The sequence below is a fragment of the Anguilla rostrata genome, chromosome 10 (assembly GCF_018555375.3).
Source record: "Anguilla rostrata isolate EN2019 chromosome 10, ASM1855537v3, whole genome shotgun sequence".
In the NCBI taxonomy this organism is placed as follows: Eukaryota; Metazoa; Chordata; class Actinopteri; order Anguilliformes; family Anguillidae; genus Anguilla; species Anguilla rostrata.
Genome location: NC_057942.1, coordinates 2,206,814 through 2,220,213, shown reverse-complemented (window position 1 = coordinate 2,220,213; position 13,400 = coordinate 2,206,814). Strand labels below are relative to the sequence as shown.

At 47.5% G+C, this 13,400-nt stretch overlaps 1 protein-coding gene across 1 annotated transcript in view; it reads left to right on the top strand.

Annotated features, from left to right (window-relative positions):
• sh2b3 (SH2B adaptor protein 3) overlaps positions 1-13,400 on the top strand; it is a 43,605-nt gene that overhangs the window by 25,829 nt on the left and 4,376 nt on the right. The window contains 7 exon segments of the mRNA XM_064353418.1: positions 4,832-4,933; positions 5,388-5,497; positions 5,936-5,977; positions 8,040-8,051; positions 8,157-8,176; positions 8,948-9,162; positions 9,793-9,964. Of these exon segments, the coding sequence (XP_064209488.1) occupies positions 4,832-4,933; positions 5,388-5,497; positions 5,936-5,977; positions 8,040-8,051; positions 8,157-8,176; positions 8,948-9,162; positions 9,793-9,964 (673 nt within the window).

Genomic DNA, 13,400 nt, shown 5'->3' with positions numbered 1-13,400 from the left:
AATTGCTGGATTTCATTTGTTTAATTTATTATTAAGTCTATTTATTATTAGGTCCGATTAATATATAAAATTTGGGTGCAGACGGTGAACTTTTTTTTGCTTGCGTTTTCCCCCACCTCACCCCCCCCCCCCCATCCCTCCTTCATCTTTTCTTTCTCAGGAAAGATGAAGTGAAATTTCAGAAGGAGCGTTCTATTTTTAACATTTTTAAATTCCCCTGGACGGGACGAGACGAGACGGGGGGGTGGGGGGGGGGGGGGGGTATCTGAAAAGAGCAGAAGGAGTTTTAGCGGTGAAAGATCGGTTCTGGCAGAGGCCAGCGTAACAATGGGCCCCTCTGCTGTTCCGTTTGGCCCCAAATCACAGCGGCGAGAAGGGCTGGAGGAGGGGAGAGGGCCGCCATCTTTCCAACACGCGAAAACCTGGACGGGATTAGCGAGGAAATTCCTCCGGCCCACGGATCGACGAGTTTGGCTCTCGCCGCTCGGTTTCCAGGAATCCACTTCCTCTCCTCTCCTCCCGGAGATCGGGGCGGGGGGGGTGGTGGGGGGGGGGGGGGGGAGATGAGCGAGGGGGGTCTTTAAAGGACCAGCCCTCGTCCTTCAGGAGAGGAAGTGGCGGGTGGGGGCCAGCCGTCTGCAGAGGGGGTGAGATCGGAGCCTCAGGGGTAACTCGGAGGTTGCGAGTTTGATTCCTCAGTTGGGGGGGGGGGCACTGCCGCTGCGCTCTAGGGCTTCTTCAGATCTTATTCAGTGAAGGGTGCGTAGGGTGTTGGTAAATGCGAGGTTCAGCAGGAGGGAGGCTAAATTATGGAGTCACACACAGACGTTTCTGAGCTGACGCAGAGGACGTGAGCTGACCCAGTTTTGGGGAAAACCTCCCCCAAACTTGTGTAGCGCCGTGTGCTAACGAGTGAGTAATACGTTGTGCTGTTGGGCTGAATAAGACGGGGTTCCCTGCTCTCTTGGGGTGGGGGGGCATGGGGGGGGGAGTGACTTTGGTTCAGGACACAGCAGCCTCCTCCTGTTCTCCTGACCTGCTTCTGCTGAGACCAGGAAGCTGCGTCTCTGTACGCAGACCAGGGGAGCTCATTCCATTCCAGTCGCTTATTTAATCCGTCCTAGTCTCCTCGGTCCTCGTCCGACCGAGGTCGAGGTCCACCATCTTCACACACTCCAACCAATAAATGCAGTGAAGAGGGAGGGGTTCCACTGGCTGCACCACGCACCCATCTTATTGGCTGTTTCCAAGCACTAGAAGGACAATGAGTTTAAAAAGTCGGAGTAAAAAAGTGGTGTAAAATTGGGAATTAGTGGCAATAATTAAAAGAAGTAAAAAAACAAAACAAACAACAACAAAAAAAATACAGGTGAAGAGAGCTGTTATGTGAGACAAAATCCCCGCTAGACACTATTAGTGTAAGCTTTTGTTTATCTCCATACTTTTAATGAGGACACATCGGGTGATTGACACCAGTGTAACGCCCGGGCTTGCTTGAGGACATTTCGGCATACCTCCGTGTGCTTTATCAGTTCCAGCGGGAACTGCGGAGACCTTGTCCGCGTGCCTCGCGCTCGTAAATATCACGGACGGGCGAGACGTGAATCACCTCTTCCTAGTTATCGCTCAGGAGCGCAATCGGGGCTGCTCCGCTGGACGAAGCGAGAAACGTGTTACTTTCAACTCGATCTGTACCGCGAATTGCGCACCGAAAAAAAAGCAACGCTGTCACCTTTCTGTCCACCGCAGGTTTCGGTTCCGACGAACTGCGCCGCTGCGGGAAGGGCTGTGTGCTCTTTCGCGTTTAAGTCTGAAAAACCCGGTTAAAATTTCGAGGGCTTGACAATACGCGTGTTGGCTGCGGCTGTCTAATACTCGTTTGATATACGCGTCTGCGCTATCAAAGAGTTTAATCAATCCAAGGTCCACTTCCTGAGGCTCAGGACATCGTGTCTAGGATGTCTGGCGTGTTAATGTTTAACTTTGTCATTTTTATATTTTGCAAAAATTCAATGATTTATGGTATGGGACAAGAGCGTACTGATTCTAACCATCTGAAACCTGTTTATAAAGTGATACCATGAATACCAGTATTCATATATCTGCCAGTAGACTGTAGATTGTATGTCTCTTCCGTCTTAAAGGAAATAGTTTTTTTTTTTTTTAGAAAATAGTTAATGTAAACTAGGGGGGGGGGGGGGGGTGTGGGTGATGTGACGGTTTTGAAAACCTTTTTAGTTTTTCATAGCTTGTGAGCTAATTTGAAAATACTTTTGTGGTCTTCTAACCTACTTTTTGCTGTCTAATCATTCTCTACCTCCTCCGTGCAATGCATTGCGTTGCTTTCTTTGAAAATCCACCTCATTCATGTGAATACAAGCTTCAAATACTTGGCTGAGCTGTATTGCGAAGAATCTAAAATTTTAATTTTATTATGGAGCTGGCCTTGTGATAATGGGTAGATGTCGCACAACTGAAATTGCAGTGCATTCTGGGTTCAAGGGTGTTGATTTATGTCAGTTTTTAAAAATCATAACTACAGGGTTTGTAGTCAATTTGTTTGCAGTTGTGTTTATGAATTATGAAATTGAGTGAGCCGTGTGCAGATGCACATCACGCAGCCAGCTTGGAAGTGCATTGTGGGTAAAAGTGAGGGTGACGTGAGCACTAGTTACAAAAATTACACTCAACTTTCAGCTCAAATTTTAGGAAGTAGATTTCACCGAAACGGCAAGTAGTGTGAAATGTACATGCCTGGACGTTTCACGTGGAGTTTTGGGAAGTACACGCAAAACTGACTTATGTTCAGTAGAAGTAAAATTTTCAAGCTGAATAGCCCAGTAGCTTCATGCGTATTAGAGAAGGTGTATCTCGTGCCCTAAAGACGGTGCGGTGTTCTTAATTTAGGAAACTGGGAGCTGACTGCTGTGGATCCCGTTTCCTGTTCCCAGTGTAAATCACCGCTCATGGCGAGGTGAGGTATGGCTGATTAAAATGGTGGACTTGCAGCCTCTTAGTTGATGGCCTCCAGGCGACGGAGAGATTCGCCATCTCCTCTTCCTCATGTTGATGACATCATCCTGGGTTCAGCGTGTCACGCCTGCAAACGTGATGGGGCCCAGCTTTTTAAAAACAGGGTTTGAAACCCAGCTGTTGTTTTTCTGTGTGTGTTTGGGTGTGTGTGTGTGTGGATGCATGTGTGTGTGCTGTGTGTGTGTGTGTGTGTGTGTGATTTATAGAGGACTTGTGGGAGCCTGGTGGATCTGCGTGATCTTTGTGGAAATCCGCAGGTCTGCCTGGTGACAGAGAGAGACTGAGACCACCCACCACGGCCCCTCCTCTTCACAGTCCCCGCAAACACCAAACCAGACAAACACACACACAAAACGTTTACACGGAAATACGGTCCTCCTGGGAACGAGGGCCTGAAAGCTGGGGGAAAAAAAGAGAAGTCGAGAAGTTCATTTTTTTTCTGTTTCAAGGTTCCGCGCTGTATCAAGGTTCCGCGCTGTATCAAGGTTCCGCGCTGTATCAAGGTTCCGCGCTGTATCAAGGTTTCGCGCTGTATCAAGGTTCCGCGCTGTATCAAGGTTCCGCGCTGTATCAAGGTTCCGCGCTGTATCAAGGTTCCACGCTGTATCAAGGTTCCGCGCTGTATCAAGGTTCCGCGCTGTATCAAGATTCCGCGCTGTATCAAGGTTCCGCGCTGTATCGAGATTCTTCCTCTCGTTTGTCCCAAGGTTCTCCTTTTCTCTGACCTCTGCGGCCTTTGGAACAGCGGGTTCCCCCGAGAGTGTCACGCGCTTCTTTCGAATCTTTCGGTTTTTGTTTTAAAAAAGGGGATGTTGGGAGGGCGGCCCTGAGCCCCGAGCTGGGATCTCGTGCTCTGCTGGGGGAAGTGGCGTCACCGCTGCGTGCCAGTGGCGTTTCGGAGCGGGGCCTGTGGGCCTGTGCGGCCTGCAGATGTTCGAAGCCGATCTGCGTCCGAGCTCGAGAGCGCGCAAATCCCAAACTAGCCCTGAACCGGCTGGAGTCTCGCTTGCGCAATCCGGTTCACCCCTGTGATCCCTAGAAATGCAACTAAATGAACTTTATCCAGCAGCACAACCTGCCAAAACCCCCCCCCCATTAATTAAAAAAATGTTTTTAAGCACGCTGAATACAATATTAAGAACAACTGCAGCTGAAAGCTGGGTGGAACTGTGGAGCAGTCTCCTTGAAAAGAGGAGAGGACAGCCAAGAGGAAACGAGTGAGCTGGCTGTGGACGTGCAGGAGGAGAGTCAGGAAAGGGAGGCTGTGTTTGAGCGTCCAAGGCAAATGGCCCATTCCTCATTTTCTAATCCTGTCCGTCTGTCTGTCTGCCTGTCTGTCTGTCTGCCTGCCTGGCTGTTGTCTGTCTGTCTGCCTGCCTGCTGCCTTCTTGTCTGTCTGTCTGCCTGCCTGCCTGCCTGCTTGTCTGTCTGTCTGTCTGCTGTCTGTCTCTGCCTGTCTGTCTGTCTGTCTGCCTGCCTGGCTGTTGTCTGTCTGTCTGCCTGCTTGTCTGTCTGCCTGCCTGCCTGTCTGTCTGTCTCTCTGTCTGTCTGCTTGTCTGTCTGTCTGCCTGCCTGCTTGTCTGTCTGTCTGTCTGCCTGCCTACCTGTCTGTCTGTCTCTCTGTCTGTCTGTCTGTCTGTCTGCCTGCCTACCTGCCTACCTGCCTGTCTGCCTGTCTGTCTGTCTGCCTGTTTGTCTGTCTGTCTGCCTGCATACCTGCCTGTCTGCCTGCTTGTCTGTCTGTCTGCCTGCCTGTCTGTCTGTCTGCCTGTCTGTCTGTCTGTCTGTCTGTTTCCAGAGCTCCAGTTCCAAGCTGATGGCGAAGTGCTCCGATGTGTCGGAGGTGCGTCGCTGTAACCGCCTGGAGATGCCGGACAACGTGAACACGTTTGTTTTAAAGGTCAGTAACACTGCCTGCTCCCTCTCCTGCAGTTCATCCTGTCACATTAACCTGCAGTTCATCCTGTCACATTAACCTGCAGTTCATCCTGTCACTTTAACCTGCAGTTCATCCTGTCACTTTAACCTCCAGTTCATCCTGCCACTTTAACCTCCAGTTCATCCTGTCACATTAACCTGCAGTTCATCCTGTCACTTTAACCTGCAGTTCATCGTCATTACCTGCTTCATCGCCATTTAACCTCAGTTCATCCTGCCCATTAACTCAGTTCACCGCACTTAACCTTCTTCTGAAGAAATCTTCACTTCTGAACACTTGAGGGATCCCACAGTAAATGTGTGTGTGTGTGTGTGTGTGCGCGTGTGTGTGTGCGCGTGCGTGCGTGTGTGTGCGTGTGTGAGAGAGAGAGGTGTTTATGGACGCTGATAGCCCCTCTCCTCTCTCCTCCTCCCAGGTTAAGCACTATCCAGGCAGTTTCATCTTTGAGGCGGACAACGACCAGCAGGTCAGCTCCTGGACGACAGAAATTAAAGAATGTATCAACAACGGGTGAGAAGCTGGGTGGTACACTGCCTTTTTATGTGTGTGTGTGTGTGTATATATGTGTGTATGTGTGTGTGTGTGTGTGTGGCCCTGCTGCTGGGACGCTGGCTGTCGGAAATGTGGGGGGAAGTGTGGGGGGGCGGTTAGGGTTAAGGGGGGGATCTCAGGACCTTTTTGCAGATGTGTGGAATTCTCTTTGCTGCTGCAGCCTTTCTGAAAGCTCAGGGACGGGGGGGGGGGGGGGGCAACAGTGTGACACATCCTTGCACCCCCATGCACCCCCCCCCCTGCTCAGAGTGCCCCTCAGACACTAGGAGGCCCCCCAGTGTGCTGTCTGTCTGTCCAGCAGGACTTCTCAAAATCACTGGAGACTGGAGCATCTGCACACTGGCCTGTTCTACAGACCTGATCCCTAAAGTAATCCTGAACTTACACCCTGGGCTTAGTCCCTGAACGGAGTCCTGGACTACGCTTCCCAGTGTGCTCTGCGGCAGCCTTGTCGTCTCCAGGGGTCGGGTGTGAAATCCTTCTGGTGTGTGTTTGGCAGCAGGGCACTGTGGAGGAGCTGGAGGATGAGGGACCTAGCTTTGAAAAAAATGTAATCAAACAACCCCAAACTGTGGGGGCTGAGCACGGGGGGGCGGAGTCAGTGCCCCACCGCCAACCCCGCCCTGCGGCCACACTTCCTGTTTCCTGTTTCCTGCAGCCGTTTGGACACGGGGGCCTGATCGTGCTCCCAGAGCCCAGGGCATCATGGGATTTTTAATCACAAAGCCACGTCAACTAACCTAATGCTTCTGTCAACCTGCCGTTCTGAATTTGGCTTTGCGTCAATGTGTGTGTTTATGTGTGTGTGTGTGATTGTGTGTGTGTCGTGAGTGTGTGTGATTGTGTGTGTGTTTTTGTGGTTAATTTCCTCTTGCTTGGAACTAAGCGCTAACCTCGAGTGAAGCATGCATTAAGAAAAGGCCTCTCTTCAAAAGAAAAGAGCTTCTTCCTGTTATTGAGTGAGTGCTTAGAACACAAGTCAGCAATTCAGCAGGATCTGACCTGGCCTTGATTCTTCTCTCTCTCCATCTCTCTCTCGCTTTCTCTCTCTCTCTCTCTCTCTCTCTCATTCTTTCTTTTTTTCTCTCTCACATTCTCTCATTCTCTGCCTCTATTTCTCTCGCTCTCTATCTCTCTCCCACTCTCTATCTTTCACTCTCTCTCTATCTCACTCACTCTCATTCTCAGTATTTCTTCGGGGCAGAGGAACAATAACATTTCACATTTCCCAGAATTACGAGGCGGGCTTCCTGACTGAGCCTGTCGCTTAGCGCTGCTCACGCCACTTCCTCTGAGCCCAGAGGACCCCACACTGTCTCTCTCTCTCTCTCTCTCTCTCTCTTACTCTCTGTCTTTCTATCTCTCAAATTCAAATGCTTTATTGGCTTGACATATTTAAAAATACATATTGCCAAAGCGTCGTGATAACAGTAATCAACCACAGTAGGAATATATAATTAAAAAGAAAACAAGCAACAACAATAATAACAGCATAAATGACAGTAACATAATATTTATTATCTATTAAATTAAATTATTTTTTTTTAAAGTATTTTTTCAATAAGAGTATTATATATATATGTACTCATACATATACATACACACATATACATATCTCTCTCTCTCTCTCTCTCTCTCCCTCCCCCTCACTTACTCGCTTCCTTCTCGGGTTGGCCCACTGCTCACCTCTGTCAGGCTGGTGGAAGGCTGATTGGCTGATTAGCTAGCTCACTGAAGAGCTGCTTATTTGTATTTAATCGCACTGGTCTGTCCGAAGGAGGATTATTTTGGCCCTGCAAGTGTCACACAGTGTCCTTCACTGTGTCTGTGTACTTGCCTCTAAATGTGTTTCTGTGTTACAGGCTATGTGTAACAGACGCTGTTAACTGTGTGTAACAGGCTTTGTGTAACACACGCTGTTAACTGTGTGTAACAGGCTATGTGCTAGGTGTACATTGCAGGCTATGTGTTACCTGTGTATTGAAACTGGCCAAGTGTTACTAAATCTGTTAGCTGTGTGTAATGCAGTGTGTCTGTGTGTTGCAGGCTGGACAGTGTGTAATAGTCTGTGTTGCAGGTTGGGCAGTGTGTAATAGTCTGTGTTGCAGGTCGGGCAGTGTGTAATAGTCTGTGTGTTGCAGGTTGGGCAGTGTGTAATAGTCTGTGTGTTGCAGGTTGGGCAGTGTGTAATAGTCTGTGTGTTGCAGGTTGGGCAGTGTGTAATAGTCTGTGTGTTGCAGGTTGGGCAGTGTGTAATAGTCTGTGTGTTGCAGGTTGGGCAGTGTGTAATAGTCTGTGTGTTGCAGGTTGGGCAGTGTGTAATAGTCTGTGTGTTGCAGGTGGCAGGTGTAATAGTCTGTGTTGCAGGTTGGGCGTGTGTAATAGTCTGTGTGTTGCAGGTTGGCAGTGTGTAATAGTCTGTGTGTTGCAGGTTGGGCAGTGTGTAATAGTCTGTGTGTTGCAGGTTGGGCAGTGTGTAATCGTCTGTGTGTTGCAGGTTGGGCAGTGTGTATAGTCGGTGAGGCAGGTAAGTCTGTGTGTTGCAGGTTGGGCAGTGTGTAATGTCTGTGTGTTGCAGGTTGGGCAGTGGCAATGTTTTGGCTTGCATGGTGGGACATGTGCAACGGGTGAGCTCAGAGTCGGCGTCGAGTGGTATTCCAACCTATGACCTGGGCCAATCTTGGTCCTCACCATGTGGGATCTCTAGAGTCGGTTCCGTCGATCTGTGGTTATACACTTCCCCAAACCATCATGAGTTCCATACCATCTGTGTTCCTCTACCATTTGTGTTCCTTACCGATCTGTGGTTCCTTACGAATCTGTGGTTCCTAACCGACTGTGGTTCCTCTACCGATCTGTGGTTCCTCATACCATCTGTGGTTCCTCTACCGATCTGTGTTCCTTCACCGATCTGTGGTTCCTCACCGATCTGTGGTTCCTTACCATTCTGTGGTTCCTCACGATCTGTGGTTCCCCTACCGATCTGTGGTTCCTATACCGATCTGTGGTTCCTATACCATTCTGTGGTTCCTCCACCGATCTGTGGTTCCCCCACCGATCTGTGGTTCCTACACCGATCTGTGGTTCCTCTACCATTCTGTGGTTCCTCCACCGATCTGTGGTTCCTCTACCGATCTGTGGTTCCTCCACCGATCTGTGGTTCCTCCACCGATCTGTGGTTCCTCCACCATTTTGTGGTTCCTCTATCAATCTGTGGTTCCTCTACCATTCTGTGGTTCCTCCACCGATCTGTGGTTCCTCTACCATTTTGTGGTTCCTCTACCGATCTGTGGTTCCTCTACTGATCTGTGGTTCCTCTACCATTCTGTGGTTCCTCCACCGATCTGTGGTTCCTCTACCATTTTGTGGTTCCTCTACCGATCTGTGGTTCCTCTACCGATCTGTGGCCCCTCCCCCCCGCAGGGTCCCCGCCCTTTGCGCGGTCGGAGCAGATGTGCCGTAAGGGGGATCACTTCCTGTGGGCGTACCCCTGGTTCCACGGGCCCATCTCGCGGGTGAAGGCGGCGCACCTGGTGCAGACCTCGGGCGCCGACGGGCACGGCGTGTTCCTGGTGCGGCAGAGCGAGACGCGGCGCGGCGACTACGTCCTCACCTTCAACTTCCAGGGCAAGGCCAAGGTGAGGTGCCCCGACGCGCCCTCACACACACACACACACACACACACACACACCCCAAACATCCCCCGACACGCCTCAACGCGCCCTCACACGCACACACACACCCCAAACATCCCCCGACACGCCCCAACGCGCCCTCACACACACACACACACACCCCAAACATCCCCCGACACGCCCCAACGTGCCCTCACACACACACACACACACACCCCAAACATCCCCCGACACGCCTCGACGCGCCCTCACACACACGCCACCATCCTCAAACACACCCCAAGCACACCCTCACATGCACATACACACACACATACACACACTATCTAATAGTCATGTATTTATTGCCAAAATTAGTTGTAATAACGATGATAAATGTAACAATGTGTAGTAATATCCATAGCAACAGCGACCACGGCAATAATAAATCAGTGAATATGCACGTGTTTGTGTGTTTGGGGTGGGTGGTCACTCACTGTCTGAACTGTGGCCAATGACCGGAGCCGATGGTCCTTCTGTAAATGGAGCTGCACGTTTCTGTCTTTGTGACGGGGAAGTGAAATCGTTGGGGGTGATATGTGGGAGACGGTTTGAGTAAACGGTGGGTCATTTTCGTCCCCCCCCCCCCCACAGCACCTGCGGTTGTCCCTGACGGAGTGGGGGCAGTGTCGGGTGCAGCACCTGAGCTTCGCCTCCGTCTCCGAAATGCTGAGCCGATTCTGCCTGTCCCCCATCCCGCTGGAGTGTGGCGCCGCCTGCGACGTCCGGCTGTCCAGCTTTGTGGTGGCCGGCCCCGCCCCGTCAGGTGAGTGCCACGCCTTGCCCCGCCCCACCCCGCCCCGTCCCGCCCAACCCGACCCCGCCCTGCCCCACCTCATCAGGTGAGTGCCGTTCCCTGTCCCACCCCGCTCCGCCATGCCACGCCCTGTCCCACCCCGTCAGGTGAGTCCCCCACAGCTCCCTGCCCCACCTGGAGAGGGGAGTCTCGCCTGCCGCGCGCTGAAATGTGGATTCCACCATAGAAGTCAGCTCAGCTGAAGTTGGCCTTCTCTGTGGTGGCCGCTACAGGCGGGAGGTCATTCGTGGCTTCGTGTTGTTACCTGTGAGTTTTACCTCGTCTTCGCAGTGCTGCTCAAGCTGCATGCTAACGCAGGGGTGTCAGGTGCAGGTAATGAGCTCAGAACAGAGCACCCGGAGGCCTGCCGGCGGCGGGGCAGAGGCTGTGGCACACTGGAGGGTTTAGTGGCCAGAGAGAGGGACTATGGGATAGACAGAGAGGCAGAAGGAGGTCTGTGACCCTGCTGTACGCTGGAACACAGGATCTGGCCAGTTCTGTTTTTCTCTGGGTGGTGGTTAAGACAATTTCTGAGAACTCTCAGCGAACTGAAAAGAGGAAACGCATATGCGCACATGTGCACAGACACACCGCACACACACACACCCATATGCACGCACACACGTACGCATACACATGTACACACACACACACACACACACACACACACAGCAGGTGAAGGGGCTGATGTATATCCTGTTATATATGAAACCAGTTTAGCTGATGTCATGTTACTGTCATTATTCTTGACTTGTCCAACCCTTAACTGCATAGTTTAAAATAATTTTTAAAAAAACAGGCTTTTCCTGATGTCAATCAACCCCCTTTTGTTACAGAAGACATCATATGAGCTCTAGAACTTTATTTGAAAAATAATAGATTATAAAATATAAGATACTTCATTAAGACAAAAAAACCGCACTCAAAAAAAAGTTTTTAAAAGGCGTGCCTTGCAAATTTCAATTTCCTGCTTCTTGTGGAGCTCTCAGAATGGTAGCGATGGATGTCAGACAACACTTGTACAGCATTAAAAAACACCAGTCTAAGGCTGCCCTCATTTCATGTTTTAAGAGATGGGATCACAGCTCAGCAGCACCATCGTGGGAATGTATGGGGGGGGGGGCAGATGGGGTTGGGGTGGGGCAGACGGGGGGGGAGGGGTCGGAGGGATTTCTTTATGGACTGAGCCTGCACTAAGGACCGTGCCACTGTAGGCACCCTTGATGATGGTGCACAACAATTAAGGTTAAGCAAATAGAACCTGACTCAAGCACAGGCACTGACCCCTCCACATGTTTCATCGTAGGTGTCGTCAAATGCGTCTTCTTGGATGTCTTTCCTCCAGATTTATCACATGCAGAATATTTCTCATCCCTGTAAATTGGATGAACTGTATTTGAAGAAATTTATAATGAAAAATGTTTTTCAATGGGAAAATGGCAGAATACATGAAGCTATAGTCTTATGTCCAAAAAGTGAAAAAATGCAGAAATTTGTCCAAAAATGTCCATTTTTGATTCCAATGAATTGGAAATCATGTTAATTTTAACGACCATGGTAAAATAAATAAATAGAAATATGTTTGAAAAAATGTATGGTGAAAAATGTGTTTCAGTGGGAAATCTGGAAAATACGTAAGGGTACAAGGGTCTGTGCAGCTGTGGCGAAATAATAATTTTGAAATCGCATTTCCAGAATTTTATGATCAATAATGTGTTTTCATGGGAAATGGCAAAGTACATAAGGTCAAATGTCCAAAAAGGGTCAAAAGTGGCTCAGATTCCAAATTGCCCTATTTTTGATACGGATGGATAGGTAATCATGTTTATATAGCAGGTGTTGCGAAATAATAATTTTTAAATGCGTTTAAAAATTTTTATGATAAATAATGTATTTTCATGGAAAATGGCAAAATACATAAGGTTATAGTCAAATGTCCAAAAAGGGTCAAAAATGGCTCCGATTCCAAAATGCCTTATTTTTGATACGGATGGATAGGTAATCATGTTTATATTGCAGCTGTTGCGAAATAATAATTTTTAAATGCGTTAAAAATTTTATGATCAATAATGTATTTTCATGGAAAATGGCAAAATACATAAGGTATAGTCAAATGTCCAAAAAGGTCAAAATGATCAATTCCAAAATGCTCTATTTTTGATACGGATGGATAGGAAATCATGTTTATTTGCAGCTGTTCGAAATAATAATTTTAAATGCGTTTAAGAATTTTATGATCAATAATGTATTTTCATGGAAAATGGCAAAATACATAAGGTTATAGTCAAATGTCCAAAAAGGGTCAAAAATGGCTCCGATTCCAAAATGCCTTATTTTTGATACGGATGGATAGGAAATGATGTTTATATTGCAGCTGTTGCGAAATTATAATTTTTAAATGCGTTTAAAAAAATGTATGATCAATAATGTATTTTCATGGAAAATGGCAAAATACATAAGGTTATAGTCAAATGTCCAAAAAAGGTCAAAATGGCTCATTCCAAAATGCTCTATTTTTGATACGGATGGATAGGAATCATGTTTATTTGCAGCTGTTGCGAAATAATAATTTTAAATGCGTTTAAAAATTTTATGATCAATAATGTATTTTCATGGAAAATGGCAAAATACATAAGGTTATAGTCAAATGTCCAAAAAGGGTCAAAAATGCTCCGATTCCAAAATGCTCTATTTTTGATAGGATGGATAGGAAATGATGTTTAGTTGCAGCTGTTGTGAAATAATAATTTTAAAATGCGTTTTAAGAATTTATGATCAATAATGTATTTTCATGGAAAATGGCAAAATACATAAGGTTATAGTCAAATGTCCAAAAAGGGTCAAAAATGGCTCCGATTCCAAAATGCCTTTTTTTGATACGGATGGATAGGAAATGTGTTTATTTGCAGCTGTTGCGAAATAATAATTTTAAAATGCGTTTTAAGAATTTTATGATCAATAATGTTTTTCATGGAAAATGGCAAATACATAAGGTTATAGTCAAATGTCCAAAAGGGTCAAAATGGTCAAATTCCAAAATGCCTTATTTTTGATACGGATGGATAGGAAATGAGTTTATATTGCAGCTGTTGCGAAATAATAATTTTAAAATGCGTTTTAAGAATTTTATGATCAATAATGTTTTTCATGGAAAATGGCAAATACATAGGTTATAGTCAAATGTCCAAAAAGGTCAAAATGGCTCAATTCCAAATGCTTATTTTTGATACGGATGGATAGGAAATATGTTATTTGCAGCTGTTGCGAAATATAATTTTTAAATGCGTTTAAAAATTTATGATCAATAATGTATTTTCTGGAAAATGGCAAATACATAAGGTTATAGTCAAATGTCCAAAAAGGGTCAAAAATGGCTCCGATTCCAAAATGCTCTATTTTTGATACG